At 33.2% G+C, this 19736-nt stretch overlaps 1 protein-coding gene across 3 annotated transcripts in view; it reads left to right on the forward strand.

The window, feature by feature from the left end:
* The window catches only part of REV3L (REV3 like, DNA directed polymerase zeta catalytic subunit), a 151755-nt gene that overhangs the window by 98771 nt on the left and 33248 nt on the right, over nt 1-19736 (forward strand). For all 3 annotated transcript variants that reach the window (XM_081034126.1, XM_081034124.1, XM_081034125.1), the window contains 7 exons: nt 370-449; nt 1748-1873; nt 5695-5887; nt 7271-7382; nt 9220-9335; nt 11658-11776; nt 17346-17464. In XM_081034126.1, the coding sequence (XP_080890252.1) occupies nt 370-449; nt 1748-1873; nt 5695-5887; nt 7271-7382; nt 9220-9335; nt 11658-11776; nt 17346-17464 (865 nt within the window). The remainder of the gene's footprint in view (nt 1-369; nt 450-1747; nt 1874-5694; nt 5888-7270; nt 7383-9219; nt 9336-11657; nt 11777-17345; nt 17465-19736) is intronic.

Raw genomic sequence — 19736 nt, forward strand, 5'->3', positions numbered from 1 at the left:
TTCCCAATTATATTCCCTTTTGTTGTATTTACCTCAGTTATAATTTTATTTTTCTATATGTATTTGGTCAATATCTAATTCTCTTTAGACCCCGTGAGGGTCTAGAATTATTAAATAATTCCCTAAGATAATTGACTGAGGAATAAAACAATAATTAAAATCTAAATGTTTTTATTTAAAAACCCAAAATTTTAAAGTTGTTTTGGTGGGGATCAGAAGTTTGAATTGAATTAGTTTCCCTTATGAAGACTTTGGGGAGAATTTATAGGATAATACAAATAGTAATTAAGAATTTGGAATATCAAAAAATTAGAAAAAAGAAATAGGGAATTTTGATGTCTATGTTAAATATGAAATTTCTTTCTACAGAACCAAAAACCCAGAAACTGAGTCATAAGAAAGGAAGTAATATTGATACTCATAGAAGAGTATTCTTAACACAAGCAAAGGTAACTACGTTAATCATATTTAAAAATCAATGGAAGATCCAGTCTTATGCTTAGATTTCAGTTAGATAATTGATAACTTTGTGTTTCAATTAAAAAAATTTTTATTATACTTTTGCATCATTTTATTTACATATCTATGAGACAACAAGAAATTGCCTAATTTTTTTTTAGGTTTTTTTTTTTGTGTTGGGATCTAAAAGATTCTTATATGTAAATACAAATATTACAGAGAAAGTGAATATGATAGCCAATATGTGGATTCTGAGGATACAAATACATTAACTGATAACTGGCAAAGTCAGAACAGTCCAATGACAGCAGAGCTCAAGTAAGTGAGTTTTGATCCCACCAAAAATATATCCTTTTTCTTGGTTTATTTTTTCTCAAATATAATTGATTTTTTTCAGTTTATCTTACTAAATAACAAAGGAATACAACATTATTTACTATTGAAACTCTGAAAAATCATAAATATCTTTATTCAAATAAAATATGGTAAAACAACTTAAAACATATGGTTATGTGAAAAAAGTATACATTAGACATGTATCCTTGGAAATATATACTAGAAATCATTTCCACATTGTCCACTTCTCTTAAATATCATGAACTATGTATAGCATTTTAATATTTATAATTTGATATTGTAAATACATTTTTGATACTTTTAAAGCATTACTATTGTTGACTTATAAGCCATTTATATTAAAAACAAATACTAGCATATTGTTAACATAAATCAACATTTTGGGGAAAATGGTTAATAGATTTGGAAATCAGAAAAAATACTTTTTTAAAAATAGAAAGATTCTATTCTTTCTAAACCCGTGAAGATTATTTATGTTTTAATTCATCTTTCACACTCATGTTGTGTTAGGGTAAATACAAGTCAGAATTTCAAATCTTTTACAAACTTTAGCCAAACTCGTTACGAATACATTGCTTGCTTGCTTGCTTGCCGTACTTCCAAGAAAGGTCAAGATAAATGTCCATGTGTTATAAATGTCAAGTCTCAACAAGACTATTATTTTCAGTATTTGGGGCTTTAAACTCAAAGATCAACATATGGTTTGCTTACAGATGATATCAGATGTTTCTACATATATTTAGTTCTGATTCCTTGAATTACTAGCATGAAAAGAATGTTAATAAAATACTTATGGTTCCTTTTTGGACTTAAAGAGATATTAGTTTATCACGTATTATTAAAACATATATTACCTAAGTAGGAATAAGTAATCAAAAGAAAAAATGATTGCTCATTTATCTTTTTCTGGCTATGTTTTTTTTTTTAATAGAATCAATTTGCAACAGTAAATACTCCAAAGAAAGAAACTTCCCAGATTGATGGACCATCTTTAAACAATACTTATGGTTTCAAAGTCAGCATACAAAATTTACAGGAGGCAAAAGCTTTACATGAGGTAAAACTCAACAGTAAGGACACATACACTGTTTAACTCTTGTCTTTATTCTGTGGAACAAGTGGAAATTTTTTACTAAGGGAGTAATACACTAAATTCTATGCCTGTTAATCTTCATTCTGTTCTGATTATTCTTAGTATTTTATGTATTTATATAAAATAAGAGGAACTTTCAAAGCAACCGTCAGTTATTGAGACTGCTTTGTGGTTTCACAATTTCTATAAATCTTATAAAACTGAAACATAGTTTATAGAAGCTAAAATTAGAAAATAGTTTTTAGCTATTAGAAAATCTCTCTGTTATTCTGGGATTGTTATATTAGGATGTTATCACATCCCAACTGTGATACTTACTTGTGTTTTGTATTTGATTGGTGCAGTGGATTAGTGCTAGCTATAATTCTCTAAATAACCCACATATTCTTTATATAAACCAGTTACCTTCACAGACCATAAGTAAGATTTGGAAGTTGTCTTTAAAAATATATATCACTCACAGGACAGATGGGAGAATATGTGTGAATGGGTCTATTAAAGAAAACACAACTCAGAGCGTATATCTGGCAATAAGGTGGAAAAGAGTATGTTCTCGTTGTTTACACCTGTGCTATCAGTATGGTAGCCATTAGCAATGTGACTATTAAGAACTTAACATTTGGCTTACACATCTAGAAACTAAATTTTAAATTTTATTCAATTTTAGAAGTGATACTAGACTTACTAGAAAACTTTAAGTATGTTTGGAACAACTTAGGTATGTAAAACTACTTTTTCAACTGTAAATGTGATATCTAACTACAGATCAAGTATTTCTATAAAAAGTTTAGCACATTAGTAACTGTTTAAATTGATTAGATGTTGAAAGAGTAATATGTTAGATATATTGGATTAACGAAAATATTTTAAAATTAATTTAACCTATTTTTACTTTCTTTAAATGTGACTACTAGAAAATTTAAAATTACATATGTGACTTTCATTATATTTCTATTAGACAATTGCTGGTTTATACAGTCGTTTTATGTCTGTGCTTGAAAGAGCAGAGAATTCAATTTTTAATTTTTTTTTCTCTCAAGTCAGTTCTGTCTTAAACTGTTCTAAGGATTGAAAAGGATTGACTAAGAAAAATTAATATGATGTCCTCAGTTTTACCCAAAATTTGAACTAAGACTTGTACTTTTTGGGAATTACATTGGAACATAGCCTAACTCCCTAATTATTTACTTGTACATGTTTTCATTTAACAACATTCATTTAGTTCCTGCTTTACACCTAGCCCTGTGATATCCCGAATCCCAGATAAATTAAGTAATAAACTCAGGAATTCATTTCTTATCAAGTACATACCTGAAATTAGAAAATTAAAGAAAATACTTTGTTAAAAATGTGTTAAAAAAAATGTGTTTATTAAAGCAACTTTGATAGACCTTAGCAAAAAGACTTGTTAACCTTTGATTACTTTTATATTATTTGAAAAATATGAATTTTTTCTTATACTGTTACACTTTCTGTGTAACCCCATTTCAGAATCATGGGCCCTCTTGAAGTGGAAATCACTTCCAAGGTCTGGCAGGTTGTTTATAGGTTCTTCCTAACACAGGCTTTCTTAATCTCAAATCACACTCCAAAACGCCACCTGCTGGTCAAATAAGGAATGAACCAAAAAAATCTGCACTATGCTCTGTTCCTTTTTCCCAGAAATTGTGCCCATAGCAATTTTCTTCTGTTTCCCATTACCCTGGGCTAATCTCTCTACTGCAGATTCAGAAGGAAAAAGTTGTAATCCTTGTCCCCCTTTCTCATCTACCTCTTCCTAGTCACACTCAGTAAATCTCTTCATTCCATGTTTGCAAAAAAATGTCCCTAACATTATTAATGCATTTTATTATATCAAGGAATAGAAGGGCAAAACCGAGTGTGAAGTTTGGCCCACTAAATAAATAATTTAACCTCCCAGATTCTTTTGACCTGAAATTGTCTTCAGTCTTCTCTTTAGTCTTTCTACATGTTCATCTTTTTCTAATTAAACTGGTTTTTTGGTTTTGTTTTGCTTGGGTTTAGGGAGACATTTTCCATTTTCCATTTCAAACAGTCCTAAAAAGTATGCATTTAAAATAAAAGTTCTTTCCCTGAGCTCCCCCTAATGATTTGATTTTTTCCCTAATCTTATTTGTTTCGTATTTTCATTTTTACTGAAATAGCAACATATATTTCCTAAGGAAAGTATTGGTTTGTGGATATTGGTTTTATTATTCCTTATGCCTTTACATGCATAATTCATGTATTTTTATATTTTAAAAAATACTTATTAACAAATTTACTAATGGATGCATACATTATTACGTATACATGGTAAAACATTCAATCAGTACAAAAAGATTTACAATGAAAAGTAAGTTTTCCTTTCACCCCAGACTAAGAGTCTCCTTCCCCACAAGCAGTAAGCAATTCTATGTTTTTTCATGTCTCTGCAGAAATTTTCTATGCATGTGCTTATTAACCTTTTTTGCATACATAGAAGCACTCTCTGGTTCCATTTATCAATGTTTTATGGTGATCTTTCCATATTAGGACATATAGATCTGGCTCATTCTTTTGAAAATTTTAAAGATTACAGAGTGTTCCATTGTATGTAGTCTTTATGAATACCACATAATTTATGAAACTATTCTCCAACTGATAGACATTTTGATTTTTAGTCTTTTATAGTTTATAAAAACTGGAAGTATAATCTTTAGTGAACATTTTTGTGCATGTAATTTGGCTATACATATGAGTGTCAGCATATCTGCACAATACATTCTCAGGAATAGAATTGCTAGCTCAAAGGATATGTCCATTTTTAATTTTGATAGATATTTCTAAATTGTCCTCCATAGAGATTTACCAAATTCTAGTCCCATCATTAGTGAGAACTTTGCATTTGTATTTCTTCAACAGTTGGCATTGCAAGATAAACACAAAATACATACCCTTTATTAAATTTATATGATCTGAATAATTAGCAATATTGTAACAGCAGTCTGCTGTTTCTGTTGCCAGATATATGTACATTGATGGTACAATGATGGCTAGAATTCCAGCTATAATCATCAATCCATCCTATATTTTGTGTTTTTTTGTACCCAGAGTTTTTACTTCAAATGTCTTGATTTTAGAAAGAGCACTAAAGATTACAGTTGAGTTTTTTATTAGCATAGGAAAATATGTTTAAAAAGAAAAATACTTCATTTTTTGCATTATATGTCAATGAGAAAATGTGTATGGGCAAAACTCTGGCTTTTATGTAGTTAATACCAGGCAATTCTCATTTTTTTTTTCAGGAAAAACTATAATTAAAAATCTGTCTACTATGTACAAAAGTCTAAATTGAATTAGCCCTCAAGTAGTAAATAATAACTAGGAGTTTCAAACTAAAATATACCTCTCTTTTCCATTTAAACCATAAGTAAAACTACAGGTTAGTTAACTGGGTAGAAAATAAAAAGTAACAAACTTTGGTTTGAATTTACAACCACTTGGATTAATCATTCTCTTTCTCAAACAGAAAATGAGAGGCACTGCATGTATTTTAGATAAATAGTTTTAAATATGTGTCGACATTGAGAAATTACAGTATAATCAGATTTTCTAAAATAAAAAATAGATTAATCTAATCTTAGATGTAAAAATCTTTAGTTTTAATCTGTAGAGTGTTAAACTCTGTCCTTCGTGGCCATGCTTTCTGTTTTCAGTTTTTCATTACTTCCTCGGAGTCTTAGTGAAACTTTTTTCAACACGTCTTTAAGTGTCTAACAGCATATATTTTTTTCCTTTTATAGATACAGAATCTTACCCTAATTAGTGTGGAGTTACATGCTCGAACTAGACGAGACTTAGAACCAGATCCTGAATTTGACCCAATTTGTGCTCTGTTCTACTGCATCTCGTCTGATACTCCACTACCAGACACCGACAAAACAGAGCTCACAGGCGTCATAGTGATTGATAAAGACAAGACAGTCTCCAGTCAAGGTAGTGTTAATTTATATTGATTTTATACCTCTGCACCCTAACATAAACCTTGAAATGGGGCACTGTCTGTGCTGGCGATCTCTGAACCAAACAAGCCTAAGGAACTCTGTTCTAAATTGTTTGCTGAGATGTGGGCGGTAGGAAGTGTTGTGTATAGCTTTGTCCTAGATTCATTATTCTTAAATAATTATCAGAAGTCAGAAGCAGTATGTTATAAAGATCTTAATAAAATTTTCCATTAGCATGTCTAATTTCTTCTAAATATTGTGTAAAATACTAATTGTTAATACTAAAATCAAATGATAGGTATCTCTAGATTGGGTGGACAATCATATATGCAGTGTTGGTATTTTGTTGCTAATGCAGAATTTCTCTTTGCTTTAAGAAGTTAAGTTACTGGTATGAAGTTAATGGTTTATAAGAGACTTTAAGACATATTCTAATTTTGTTTATAGCTCTTCCTAAATATATACGCTTTCGGTTCAGAGATTTTTTATATACCGTGTTTCCCTGAAAATAAGTCCTAGCCGGACAATCAGCTCTAATGCGTCTTTTGGAGCAAAAATTAATATAAGACCCGGTCTTATATAATATAATATAACATAAGACTGTGTCTTAAATTAATTTTTGCTCCAAAAGACGCATTAGAGCTGATTATCCGGCTAGATCTTATTTTCAGGGAAACATGGTAATATACCATATAAGGCATTTTACAAAATACCAAATGTCCCTCTGCAGTTTTAAATGGTAATACATGAATTCAGTCAACTGTGAAGGAAGTCTTGGCACAAAACAAAACCATATAAGAACTTGGAGTTTAATCAGTGGTGTGCTTGAGCTGGCTTATATCATCTCACAAGCCAGTGAATATTTCACAGCTTTTTTCATGGCATTTTCATGAATGTTTTGAACTAGTTGATTTCACATTGGTTGTTTGATATCAGCCATGGTGGGAAGTCTTTACATCATGGAAATAGGCAAGCACTACAAATCAGGGCTTCACCCCCCCCCAAAGAGGTGATTGTAAACATTTTCCATCATACCACTGATTAAAATATTCTCTACTAAGCAAAGCTCTTCCTGTAGGAAGAGTAAGAGAGAAACAAAGTAATAACATTTCTTTTCAGGTGACATGTAATTATCTGGGGAATTTTGTGAATGTAGACTTTTCAGGAAAATAACTGAAAATATGAAATTTGAATTTTCATTTGAATATTAAACTAGAAAAATGTTAAGAATTTTTTCAAGACTGGTTAATTATGTATTTACTTTGGGGAACACTCTCTAAATTTGAAGTATTTCACTAGCATAATTTCAGTCAAAAGTAAGGAATAGTATTACTTACACACTTAATGTATAGTAAACATTTTGTTTATTTCTTAGATAACAGATATCAGACCCCATTACTTATTAGATCTGGGATTACAAGACTAGAAGTTACCTATGCTGCTGATGAGAAGGCACTTTTTCAAGAAATTACAGATATAATAAAGAGGTATTGTTTTGTATTTTCTGATTTTTTTTCCAGTTTTTTTGTTCAAAGAATCCTTTCATGCTGTTGCTGATTAATATAGGTGAAGGAAGGAAAGAGGAAGAGAACCCCTATCTTGAAAATAGAGTTATCCTTGGAAAGATTTGGCCCTCACCTTCTACCACCTCCGTCAGGTTAGGGATAGGAAAAAGAATATTCTATTCTCAAGATTGAGGGGTCAGTGAAAGAGCAATATTAACTTAGCCTCTCACTTTCCCAGTTGGATTTCAGGATGATTTTTCTGCAATAGTGAAATAATGGGGAACTACTAAAGTTATTCATTAAATAGGCTTTTACCTTGGAGGCCAGTCACTATTTCAGTACTTTTTTTTTTTTATTAAGAAAATGTTTTCTGAATTCTAAACAAACCAGTATTTCCAAAAAACTTTGACATGCTAGCTGTTCCTGAATTTAATTTAAAAATAAAATAATTAAGTGGATGTTTTGCATTTTGTCGAGTCTAACTCTTGGTAGCCATGGACTCTCTTATTAAATGCATCACTTTTCTAGAAACTTAAGATGTCTGCCCATTGCTAGGTTTAAATTTTAAAATGCATAAAGCAGGCTAGAAAATACTCACTGCATCCTGATGTATGGATAAAAGCTGTCCTATTTCAATAATAAAAGTGTATAGCTATGGATAATAGCTATGGAACTGTGATAAAATATTAGCAAACCGGTTCTAAAATTACATCTGATGATCTGTCTGCTTGTGATCCATTGTTACACCACAGACTTGCAGAGTAGTCATATATAGCTTATATCAGAAAATTAATGTCATTCTATACTGCACACGTCGGATTATACTTCAGTAGTTAAATAATATAATTTGGACAGACTGCACATCCCACAACTCAGAGTGACTGTACAAGCAGTTATGTAAAGCCCAACTTTATAAGTTTTTGTGATCTTTCTCTCTGCTTTTGGCTTTTATAAACAATACAATAACCAGAATGATTTGGAGCTTCTATTTTGATAGTGTTACTGTACTTTTTTCTCAATTTATGACTAATCAGTTCCTCTCTTCCCTACACATTTTTCTGTGGTGGTCACCGTAGAAGTCCTAAGAGGAGCCACAAACAGGCTCCTTCTGAATTGGATGAAGATTGTCAGTTCAATTTACCAGTGGAACTCTGACCACAATGAGCACGTTTTCCTCCGAGTTTCTGATGCTTACCTTCCCCACAGTAATCTCCCCCGTAGTATTAATAGTTCAGTCTCCCATGAAACTGAGTCACCTTCCTCTTAAGTATAGAGGACAAACTTGTCATTACTGAGGCCTTACTTCATGTGAGAACCAAGTCATTGATAAAATAGAGTACGAAATGGAAGGCATTTTCATTTTCTTTCTCAGCATTAGAACTATTTAAGGACACTAGAGGTTATAGGGGTAGAGAAGTGGCAACAGAATGACCTGGGGATCTTTTCAAAATATGGTATCCACTCATGCCCTCACTCTTCACCCTGCCTCCACCTGCATTATTCTCAATCATACTCTCACTCGTATACTTGAGTGGTAATGCCTCCCTCCCACCCCAATTTCCCAAGTTACAGCAAATAAATACACAATCTAAGTAAAAACTATGCTTGCTTTACAAAAATACCTCCAAATAAGAGCTGTAATTGCTCCATTCCATTCTGTATAGTAATTTTGTAGGTTAACCATTGTATTATCCCTTCCCCATCTGAGAAACATAGAACATAGATTTTTAATTTTATTTTTTATATCATGAAGAAACAGGTCTTCTGGTGAAAGGTTCAAATGTGTGGTCCTTGTGTAATTTTTTTATTTATTCTTTAGGTATGATCCTGATATTCTGCTAGGATATGAGGTTCAGATGCATTCCTGGGGTTACCTCTTACAAAGGGCTGCTGCTTTAAGTGTTGACCTATGTCAGATGATCTCTCGGGTGCCAGGTATGTAGCATTGTGAATATTTTAGGGTTCAACTACAGAAGAAATTATAAAGTAAACAAAGACAAGATGTTAAAAAGTACGATTGTTCTAGCCTAATTTTTAATACTAAATTGTGTAAGTCCTAGATAGATAAGTCCATTATAGAAAAATTTAAAAATTAAGAAAATGTACTGCAATCTCACTACTGTATATGTGTGTGTGTGTATATATATATATATATATATATATATATATATATATATATATATATACCTTTAGTATATTTGTTTTTTTCCTTTTAGTCATTTTTGTATACATATATTGGTCTTTATTTTTCATATAACTTGAATCATACATATACCTCATTTTTATTATGCTTCCTTCATCTCGCATCTTATCATAAGTATTTTTCTGTATTATGAGATAGTCTTCATAATCATTATGAGGCACATAATATTTCTTTTACTTGATATACTATTAATTTTATTTTGTTTGTCTGGTTTATATTTTAAGCTGTTCCCCAAGTCTGATTCTGACTGAAAAGGGGGGAAATAATGATATTCACGTCAAAATTACAGTTTACAAAGCCCTTTTTAAAATTGTATTTTTATATAACCACAGAATTTTTAATAATTCTGTTTTAAAGGCTCCCACAAGTCTGACTAGGACAAAGTAGCATATACTTTGAGAAGCTAGAAGACCAAATACTAATTGGTAAAAACGAATCAAGAGACCTTCTGGGAGAGGTTCTGACTTCCGTAAAAAGTCTTTAACTGTTGGTAAACTTAAAGGGAAAAGTTGAAGCTAGAAGATTCAGGACAATAAAATTTTGAGCTTTGCAAAAGCTTTGAATAAAAAGGCAGAGGTACTTTACATTTAGTTTTTCATTGTACGAATTTTTTGTAGCTTCTGTGTCCCTTGAGGGATAGGAATAATGGTATGTCTCAATTTTTTCAACATCTCATTTGGGATGGGTTTCTAAATATTCAAGAGAGGCAGCATGTATATTCAGGTGCACTTATTAATTAGTTGTAACAGGTAAAGTCTTTGACTTCAGATCAGAAGAGTGAATGAAAGCTTTGTCCTTTTAAAATCACTGCTGAAACCATTTTTATGAGGCAACATGCATGGTACAGTAGAAAGGACTCGGTGACAGAGGGTCCTATACTAAAAGCATAGATTCTGGAGAAAGACTGTCTAGGTTCAAATCCTGGCAATACTGTTAACTAGCTATATGATATTAAGAATGTTACTTAACCTATCTGTACCTCAGTTTGTTCATCTGTAAAATGGGGATGATAACAGAACTTATCTCAGGGCAATTGTGAAGTACTTAAAACATGAGAACATAGCAAACACCCTGCGAGTTGCAGGGAGTGGCCAGTGTTTGTAGTGTTTGTTAAATGAAAAAAAATCTTTCAAATGTTAATCTCTTTAAAATAAAGAAAGAAGAGTGGGGTGCTGTGTGTACATGGTCTTTGGAATTAGATAATCCTGGTTTACAGTACTGGTTCTATTACTCTTTGACCTGGGGCAAGATACAACATTTCTAAGTATTATTGACTGCAATGCAAAGTAAAAAGTACACTAACATAAAAAGTGTTTGTAGTAAAATTAAAGAAATAGTGTTAGTACAGTTCTTAGACTATACTAGACATTGAACATATGGTAAATAAACTTATTATTCCAGAGCCTCTAATGAACATTTGTATATACACAATGCTATAAAAGAGAAAACATTTTAATTTCTATTTGAGGTAAAATCATCACTTAAGAAACTAGCCTCAGAACTCTATTTGCTGTAAGAGGAACTCTCCAGCTCCCTATACAGTTAAGAGAATTTCATCCTGAATATGAACATCATTAATTGATAACAACACATTTTCAGAGAATTGTTTAGATTGAAAACTACCATTTTTTCAAAAAAGACCAGTTTAACAGCAGATATTTTTCATTCTAGCACCAAACAAATGCTGTAGCATTAGGTATTCATAAAAATAGCACCAAGAATTGTCAGATTTGAAGAGAGAAGAATTTATTAGTTTTTAATAATGTGTGTGTGTGTGTACACATATGTGTACACACACACACACTTTTTATTGTTTAAAAAATACATAGTTTTCAGATACATTTCACAAAATGCTTTCGTAATTTAAAGAGGAAAGAAAAATTATTTTTATTAGTCAAAATAATGATTATTCTCTAAGTCTAAACAAAATAGACTGTCAATTACATTTCATCTTTAGTCTTCATCTTTAATTTTTATTCTCATTTTCTTTGACATAATTTGCTTGGAAATTTGGTTTCTGTGAGTCTTGATGAAATCTGTATTCATTTCTATAGATGACAAAATTGAGAACAGATTTGCAGCTGAAAGAGATGACTATGGATCAGATACAATGAGTGAGATAAACATTGTTGGCCGAATTACTCTAAATCTTTGGAGAATCATGAGAAATGAGGTAAGGTGCTTTAAGCTAAAATTTTGTTTGGAAATTAGAGATTAGCTGAATAACAATTTTAATCATTAGAGAATATCTGTATAGCTTACTGTGTAACTTACACTTCTTTGTGAATTATTTTTATTATACTTAAGTAGAGTTACAAAAAGAAATACCACTTTCTAAAATATAAAGTTGCAGTGGGTGGCTGGTCAGCTCAGTTGGTTAGAGCATGGTGCTGGTACCACCAAGGTTGCCAGTTTGATCCCCGCATGGGCCACTGTGAGCTGTGCCCTCCTTAAGAAAAAAAATTAAGTAAATAAAATAAAATACAAAGTTGCAGAAGTATTTAACTTTAATGTTATTGATGAATTTTAATTTTTTTCTATTTGTCCTTAAGGTAGCAGTAGCTAGAAAAGTCTGTAGGTATCTAAATATTATATGTGTTGAATGTTGTATAATTTTATTATTTTTTGCACTGAAATCATTTTAGCACTTAAGGCCAGATGAATTCAGTTGGCCTTTTTTTATTTATTACAGTAAGAAAAATGTAGTCTAGGAAGGAAGGAAATTTTCAAACTAAGGATATTTAAAAATTGGGTCAAACAAATACGGTATATTGGAAAGACAATACTTGGAAATAGTTAATATTAGCATCCAGTTGAGGCTTTGGGAGCTCAGGTAAGGGTTTTTTGTAGTATGAATTTCCACACACTATCTCATTAATTTGCAGTCACTCAGAGAAATAATTCTTTCACGAAAAATGTAAGATTATATAGGATTCTAGATCATATTATGTCCTTGAAGTTGACTGATTTCTCTTATTGAAATGTAAAAATGACACCTACTATAAATTGGTTTATTGTCAGATATCAGACTTTGGATAATATCAGATAAAAATGTTTGTATTTAAAAGAAAGCTCTGTTCTTCCATTGCTTTTCGTCTTTGAAACTGCTTTCTCATTACGCACTTTCTATTATACACTCATTCACTATGATGATTCTGGCTCTTCTAGATTTATATAAAACATTTGACTTTGTAAGCACACCCTCTGTAATTCTTTTGGGCATTATTATTACACAGTAATTCTTTAGATATGAAAATATGTTCTTTATATTAAATTCAGGTATCCCCATTTTTTTTCCAATTTCCCCTCTGCACTGTGAGCCTAAAGTTATGCTCACATTTCATCTAATTTGAAAATGTATGATATATGTAGCTGCTCGAAAATAATTGTATTCTGTTGTTGTCTTCTTAAAATATTATCAGAACAAAAAGAACCCCCAATGACTTCAAAATAATGTCTAGTGACACAGCATAGGACATAAAGGGTACACAGACTATGGTGTGTTTGGTTTGTATATTCCATATTATACTTCAAACTGCAATCTCTGATACTGCCTGGGATGAACACATAAATATAGTACATGATATAAAATTCAATTTTTGAATCTTAGTTTCAGGAGTCTTATTATCCAAGAAGGATCCAAAAGGCAGCTGTAGCAGTTACCCATTATGAGTTTAAAATCACAAATTAGAGAGTAAACATTTTTCAAAGTTTAGAGTTTCGTTAGTCCTTAATGAAATTTCAGGGTCAAAGGCTTTCTCTAATTCTAGACTGAATATATAGCATCTTTGTTCTTTATTTGTAAATGTGGGGAACAACTGTGAGAAAATTGTGAGTTGGATAATTTACCCCCCACTCCCTACATGGGCCAGATTAGATTGTTACTTATTTTTCTAACTCCAAGTACTCCTAGCAATTTGGAAATTTCCATGAAATTGTGAATGAACCTGTGGGAAGGACCATCTTGTATCTCAGTTGTTCTGGAACTTAAGGGTTACGACTGTACAGAAGCTGGCCCTGAGAATTTTCTTCATATTAAAGGCCCTCAAGCTTTTTTTTCTGGATTTAAACAGTTCCAGAGGCTCTTTTTTATCTTTATTTCTTTTATCTGTGTCTCCCTCGTGACAGCAGTTACTGCTTTTTTTAATCTTCATAGTTTGTTTTTACAATATGCTTTTGAAAAAAATAGTTTATATTCACTATAAAAAATAAATTCAGAAAAGTATATAAAATGAAAGTGAAATCCCCTTGTTCTCTCTAGGATATCTACTCAACAGTTGTGCGCACATGCACGTGTATACACACACACACACACACACACACACACACAATTTAGAGTTGAATGGATGTCTTTTCTTCTATGCCTAGTTTGGGTTTTTAAAAATTTATTTTTTAATATGCTAGTTTTTACTCTCCTGCTTAACTTTAACACAGAACTACTGCTGATCTCTCTGGACTTTGAATCCTCGGTAACACGCTGCCTGTTAAATAGTGCTCATGACACATTTAGTGACTGCTTGAATGAAAGAATAAATTTCTCTTTCCCGGAAAATTATATTTAGAGGCCTTCTAGATATCCACTTAGTCCAGGCCTTTTAAGAATTTGCCAAGCAGGTTGGAAACAGATCTGATTCATTTCAACAAATGTTTATTAAGTACCATCTCAAGTGCACAAATTTGGGCCTGGGTTTAGATCAAGTAAGACTGCAGCTGGCTCCTCTGTTTTAACAGGACGGGAGGCAGATTATGTGGGTGCAGATGTTGGAAGGTGGGTAGATACGGCAATGCGAATCTATGGAAGTTGTCTTCTGATTGCTTCAGTTTTCTCAGTGTAATAGGCTTCTGAGGTTTGAGGAAAGAAAAGTATGAAATAGTCATCTAGGAACATTTGAGAGTGGATAATTAAGGAAATACAGCATGAGAGCTAGGCAGCATTGAGAACCCATTTCAGATTTGCATCAGGAAATTAAAGTGATACCTGCCAGCTATGTTCAAATTCATAGATATAAAGGCAGAGTCACAGAGGGTTATATTTGACTGTACTTCATAAGCAAAGAGTTAATGGCTTTGCTAAAATTTGACTAATCAATTAATTACAAATTAAGCAGGAGAGGGGCAATGAACTGAATGGTATGTGCAAGGTTGTGATTATAATGACTGACTGGAATTTGTCCTAGATAAGGGAAGAGAGGTCCAGGCACTAGAGGGAGTAAACTGGAAGGATAGGAGATGGTGGTCAGAAAATGGGATGCATGAGGTTATGGAGGGGGTACAATTATTGGAATAATAGATCTTGGAGTATGATTGTGGAAGGGGGTCTCAGGTGGGATGGAGGCAGTGACGTGAATATACATCTGAGAGCTATCTAACAGTATACAAGAGGACAAGGTTAGAAGTAAGGAAACCAGAGAGAAGATTATTGGGTACTCACATGAAAGTTGGCAGTCGTATAGAGATTCAAAAAACAACTTAGAGGGTAAATCCGCAAGAACTGGATGTACAAAAAAATGAAGAGGAAGAGATATCAAGAATGATTATCATGGTTCTGGCATAGATGGTTTAAGATCATGTTTAGGTGGGAAGATGATGTTTTAAGATTATAGAACATGAGTTATTGGTCAGATATTCGTGTGAAAATACCCCACAAACATTTAAATAGGGAGTCCCAAATACGGGGTAGGGGTCTGGATTAGAGATACAGCCTTGGTAGTCACATGAAAGTGGCAAAGGGAGTGAGTGAGCAAGATTGAGCCAAAGACACATTTTTGTGAATGAAAATCTTATGAAGAGTAGACAGAGTAATCAGATCCTAAGAAGGAGCAGACAGCTAAGACAGTGAAAAACCAGCAGAGAACACTCCCAGCAGTCACTAGGAGAGTCAGAGGCTTCCACACAAGCACATAAGCCTCCCATTATCTCCAGTTTGGCAGCGTTAGAATCTGGTTCTCATGTTCCCCATTACAATGGCCGTCTGTCAATAAGCATGCGTCAGGTGCATTGCAATGTAAGACAAAGCGCTGAGCAATGAAGATTATGTAAAAAAGTAAAATAATATACTCCCTTGCATTCATATGTCTTATCATTTATAAGGCAGTTTTATAGACTTGTCATTTTTAAATTTTGACACTGACAAACTTGCAGCATAAGTAAGACAACAGAGTAGTGAGGTATTATTCTACACGAGGAAACTGAAGTTCACAGAGGTTAAGTGACTTGCCTATAAAGCCGCATAGCTAGTAAGGGGTCAAGACTTAGGCTTATTGTAGGTATGCTGTCTGTCCTCAGAGAGCGCGTTACATATTTTCAGTATATATAGAATAAAAATATGTATAAAATATATGATAAGTTCTTTATGGTCAAAGATCATGTTCATTGTGTGTGTGTGTGTGTGTGTGATGTATTCCCGTATATATTATGTGGCTTTGATGGGGCATCTATCACTAACCCTGCAGGCACCGTACAAGAGCTAAATAAGATATAAATAGTATATGCGTTTAGAGGAAAGAGAGATCACTGCTGAGTCTCCTGGGGAGTGAAGAGGGAGTGGGAGTAGGTACAAAGGTGTACTTAGTGTCAGAGAACACTCAGACACGCTAGAAAACATGCGAGAAAAGGAGATAGCCTTGTCCGCAAATAATTGTTGTGTATTAGGATATAGAGTAAGCAGATACTGATTTTTGGAAAATAAATAGTAATTTACTTCCAAGATAATGGGTTAGTATCTACTTTATACTAGTGACTCTAGAATAGGCTCATTCCAAAGTGTGTGTGTGTAAGTATGCACACTCTGAAGTGGGACTACATTCTCTCATTCTGGAGATTGATAGAAATTGTAGATAAAGTAAGACTAGTTTGGGTCACTACACTAACATGAGCTTAATATTCAATCTCTATTTTGTACTTGCTGGATTGTGGATGTGGGAAATGGAATATTTTAAAATTCTAGGATAATATATGTGAAGTGCTGTTTGAACTATTTCCCAGAATCCCAACGTGACCTACGAATCGGGACTGCCGGTTCCTTAATTTCCATTTTTCATTGAAATGCCTGCTATTGTCTAAATTGCTTGTGTCTTGTGGGTATTCCTGAAAGACTATCTAGCTAGATGTATGTTTTATAAATTTGAACCCTTTTTTAGTATTCTTTTCCCATTAACACAGCTTTTACCTACACGTTTTGAAGATGGGGAAACATTTCTGCCATATCCTTTTAATCTTTTGCTTTTGGAATGAAATTAAGTAACTCCATAATGTTCATGTATTGGGTCTTAGTACTGATGTAATTCTTGGGAACAGGATGAATGCCTGCCTTAAACTAGGTAATTCAGCCTCGAATCTGTGGGAGCCTGTTAATCAGCGTGTCATTAGGACCAAAACGTAAGTATGGAAAGAACAAAAAATTAACAGTGCTTCTGTGTGTCAGTATTTGTATTGACATAGAGTATACTCGTAAAAAGAAGTGATAAGAACTGGGATCTCTTAAGTAGTACATGACCACATTGAATCTCATCAGGTCTGATTTTTTTCCCGATTAAATATTAATTATGAACATTTCTGTCCAGTAGGCTGTATATACATAGTTTTAAATTAATTATGACTCAGTTGTAACACAAATCATTATTGCAAGGAGCTTTCATATCTACTATGAAAAGTTAGAAGTAATATTTAAAATTTTAGAACCAAATTTGCTTATAAATTCAAACATCATTATAATGGAGTCTTGTTTTGTTGTTTTTTTTTAGGTGGCTCTAACTAACTATACCTTTGAAAATGTGAGTTTTCACGTTCTTCATCAGCGTTTTCCCCTCTTTACCTTTCGAGTCTTATCGGATTGGTTTGATAACAAGACAGACCTATACAGGTAATGTTTTGTAACTCTGAAGAGGATATTTTTTTTAAAATCAGTATTATTGGAATATAATTTATATACAATAAAGTGTATTGCATGATGACTTTGAAAAATGTATACACCCTGTAACCATTACCCCAATCAAGATAAACATTTCTAACATCCAGAAAATTCCCTTTATACAACTTTGCAGTCAACCTACCTATTCCTTAACTTTCCAGGTAAGTATTAATTGAATTTATGTTGCTATAGGTTACTTTTGCCAGTTCTAGAATTTTGTACAAATAGAATTATTTACAGTCTACCCCTTTGTGTACCCCTTTGTGTCTGGCTTACTTCAAGAAATTTAGTATAACGTTTTTTGAGATTCGACCATGTTGCATAATCCAGCAGTTTGTTTATTTTTATTATTAAATAATACTCAATTATATGAATATACCACAATTTATTTATCAAGTCACCTGTTGATGGACAATTGAGTTGTTTCTAGTTTGAGGCTATTATGAATAAAACTGTTTGCAAGTCTGTGTGAACACACATTTTCATTTTCCTAGGTATGGAATTGCCAGGTCACGTGATTACTTGTTTAACATTTTAAGAAACTGCTAAATTGTTTTCTTTGGTAATTGTAGTGCAAGTCTGCTGGCAGCAATTCTCTCATCCTTTATTTATCTGAATCTATCTTTTTCTCACCCTTATTTCTGAATATTTTCACTTGTCTAATTCTAGGATTGAGATATTTTTTGTCTTTTACCACTATAAAAATTTCATTCCCTTTACTCCCAACCTCCATTGTTTCTGATGAGAAATCAACAGTCGTTCTCATTTTTCCAGTGTGTGCAATGCGTTTTTTTTCCAGAGTCAGGGTTAATGAACGGTTCACTGCTGTTGTTGCTACTCTGTGTGAGGCTTATAGTGGAGGCAGTGAGTTACTTGGTTCTAGTTCGGAGTCAGTCTTCGGAAGTTCCTGTCCTCCTAGGGCTCACGGATGAGGCTTTCTCAGCACGCCTGCTCTTCTCACAGTGGTGATTGGCCTCTGCTTTGTACCACTGCCAGTCCTGGCCTCAAGCAGGTTTCCTAACTCTCTGCCAGCGGAAGATGGCTTTTGCTTCTGTTCCTTCCTTAGCAGCAATGTTTCTGGGAAAGTTTTCTGCCCCTTCCCCAGTGGTAGACAGCCTTTGCTTATTACTTAGTACAAGGCCCATGGTTGGAACAGGGGACGTTTCGTTTCCTGCCCTTCCCTCCTATGCAGCTTTTCCTACTGCCCACCTCCCAGCAGCAGACATCTTTTGTTTCACCCAGAGATAGTGGATCCTTGCATAAACCCTGAGGATTGGAATTTCCTGCCAGTCCCACAGCAGCTTTGCTCATATGAGAGAAGGGTCGGAGGAAGTTGTGTGCCCTGCCCTGCCTGCCCTGTCTTTCTCACAAGCACTTGGTGGGGGCCTATGCAAAAAAGACTCCCCTGCTGTCTGGGCTCCCAGTGATGCTAAATTGTCATGGTAGCCCATATATGACCTTTAATAATTCATTAACATTTTAACTGTTTCATTCTTCCCTGCTTTTATTTTATGGCAACTGCCTCTCCCTCCTATGCTCTGCCAAAGGTGAAATAGTTTGTGTCCCATCTGTCCTTAGATAGGTTTGTCACCCAATGAAATTTAGGTCACCTGATTTTCTTGTAAACTCAACTTCCTGGTGACCTTAAAAAAAGGTATAATTTTGTATCCAGCTTTTTATCATTGTCAAAGTGGGGTAAAGTCTGACAATGGAACTTTCTACATCCGAAGCAGAACTCTGTAATTTTTTTTTCTGGGCTGCTTAGGAGAAGTTATATACCCCTAAATAAAACGAAACTTGGTCTTAAACTTAACATTAAAAATGACATTCAGTGGTTTGTTTATAAACCCTAGAATGCTCTAAGTCATATTTTTGCTACTTCTAATTAGGTGTTATCTAAGATGATAAGTAATTGTTTTTGCCAAGTGCAATAGAGAACTAGACCTAGCGTACTACATAAGGGACTCGGACCGTACATTACACTGTTTATGCTAAATGGATTGTATCGCATGGAGAAACCGTGCACACTTGCTTTGGAGATACTGTGGAAGATCAGACAATTTTATTTTTAAATTTAAGTGAATTTTTACCAAGAAAGTAAGTCATACTTTTCAATTTGCTTTTGCTTTCTACAATGTTTTAAGGAAATACATATATTTGTAAATTAACTCAGGAATGAGAGGAACTTGCTAGCCAAAGATTTCTTGTATTAAATCTGTTTGTA

The sequence above is a fragment of the Rhinolophus hipposideros genome, assembly GCF_964194185.1.
Source record: "Rhinolophus hipposideros genome assembly, chromosome: 3".
Classification (NCBI taxonomy): Eukaryota; Metazoa; Chordata; class Mammalia; order Chiroptera; family Rhinolophidae; genus Rhinolophus; species Rhinolophus hipposideros.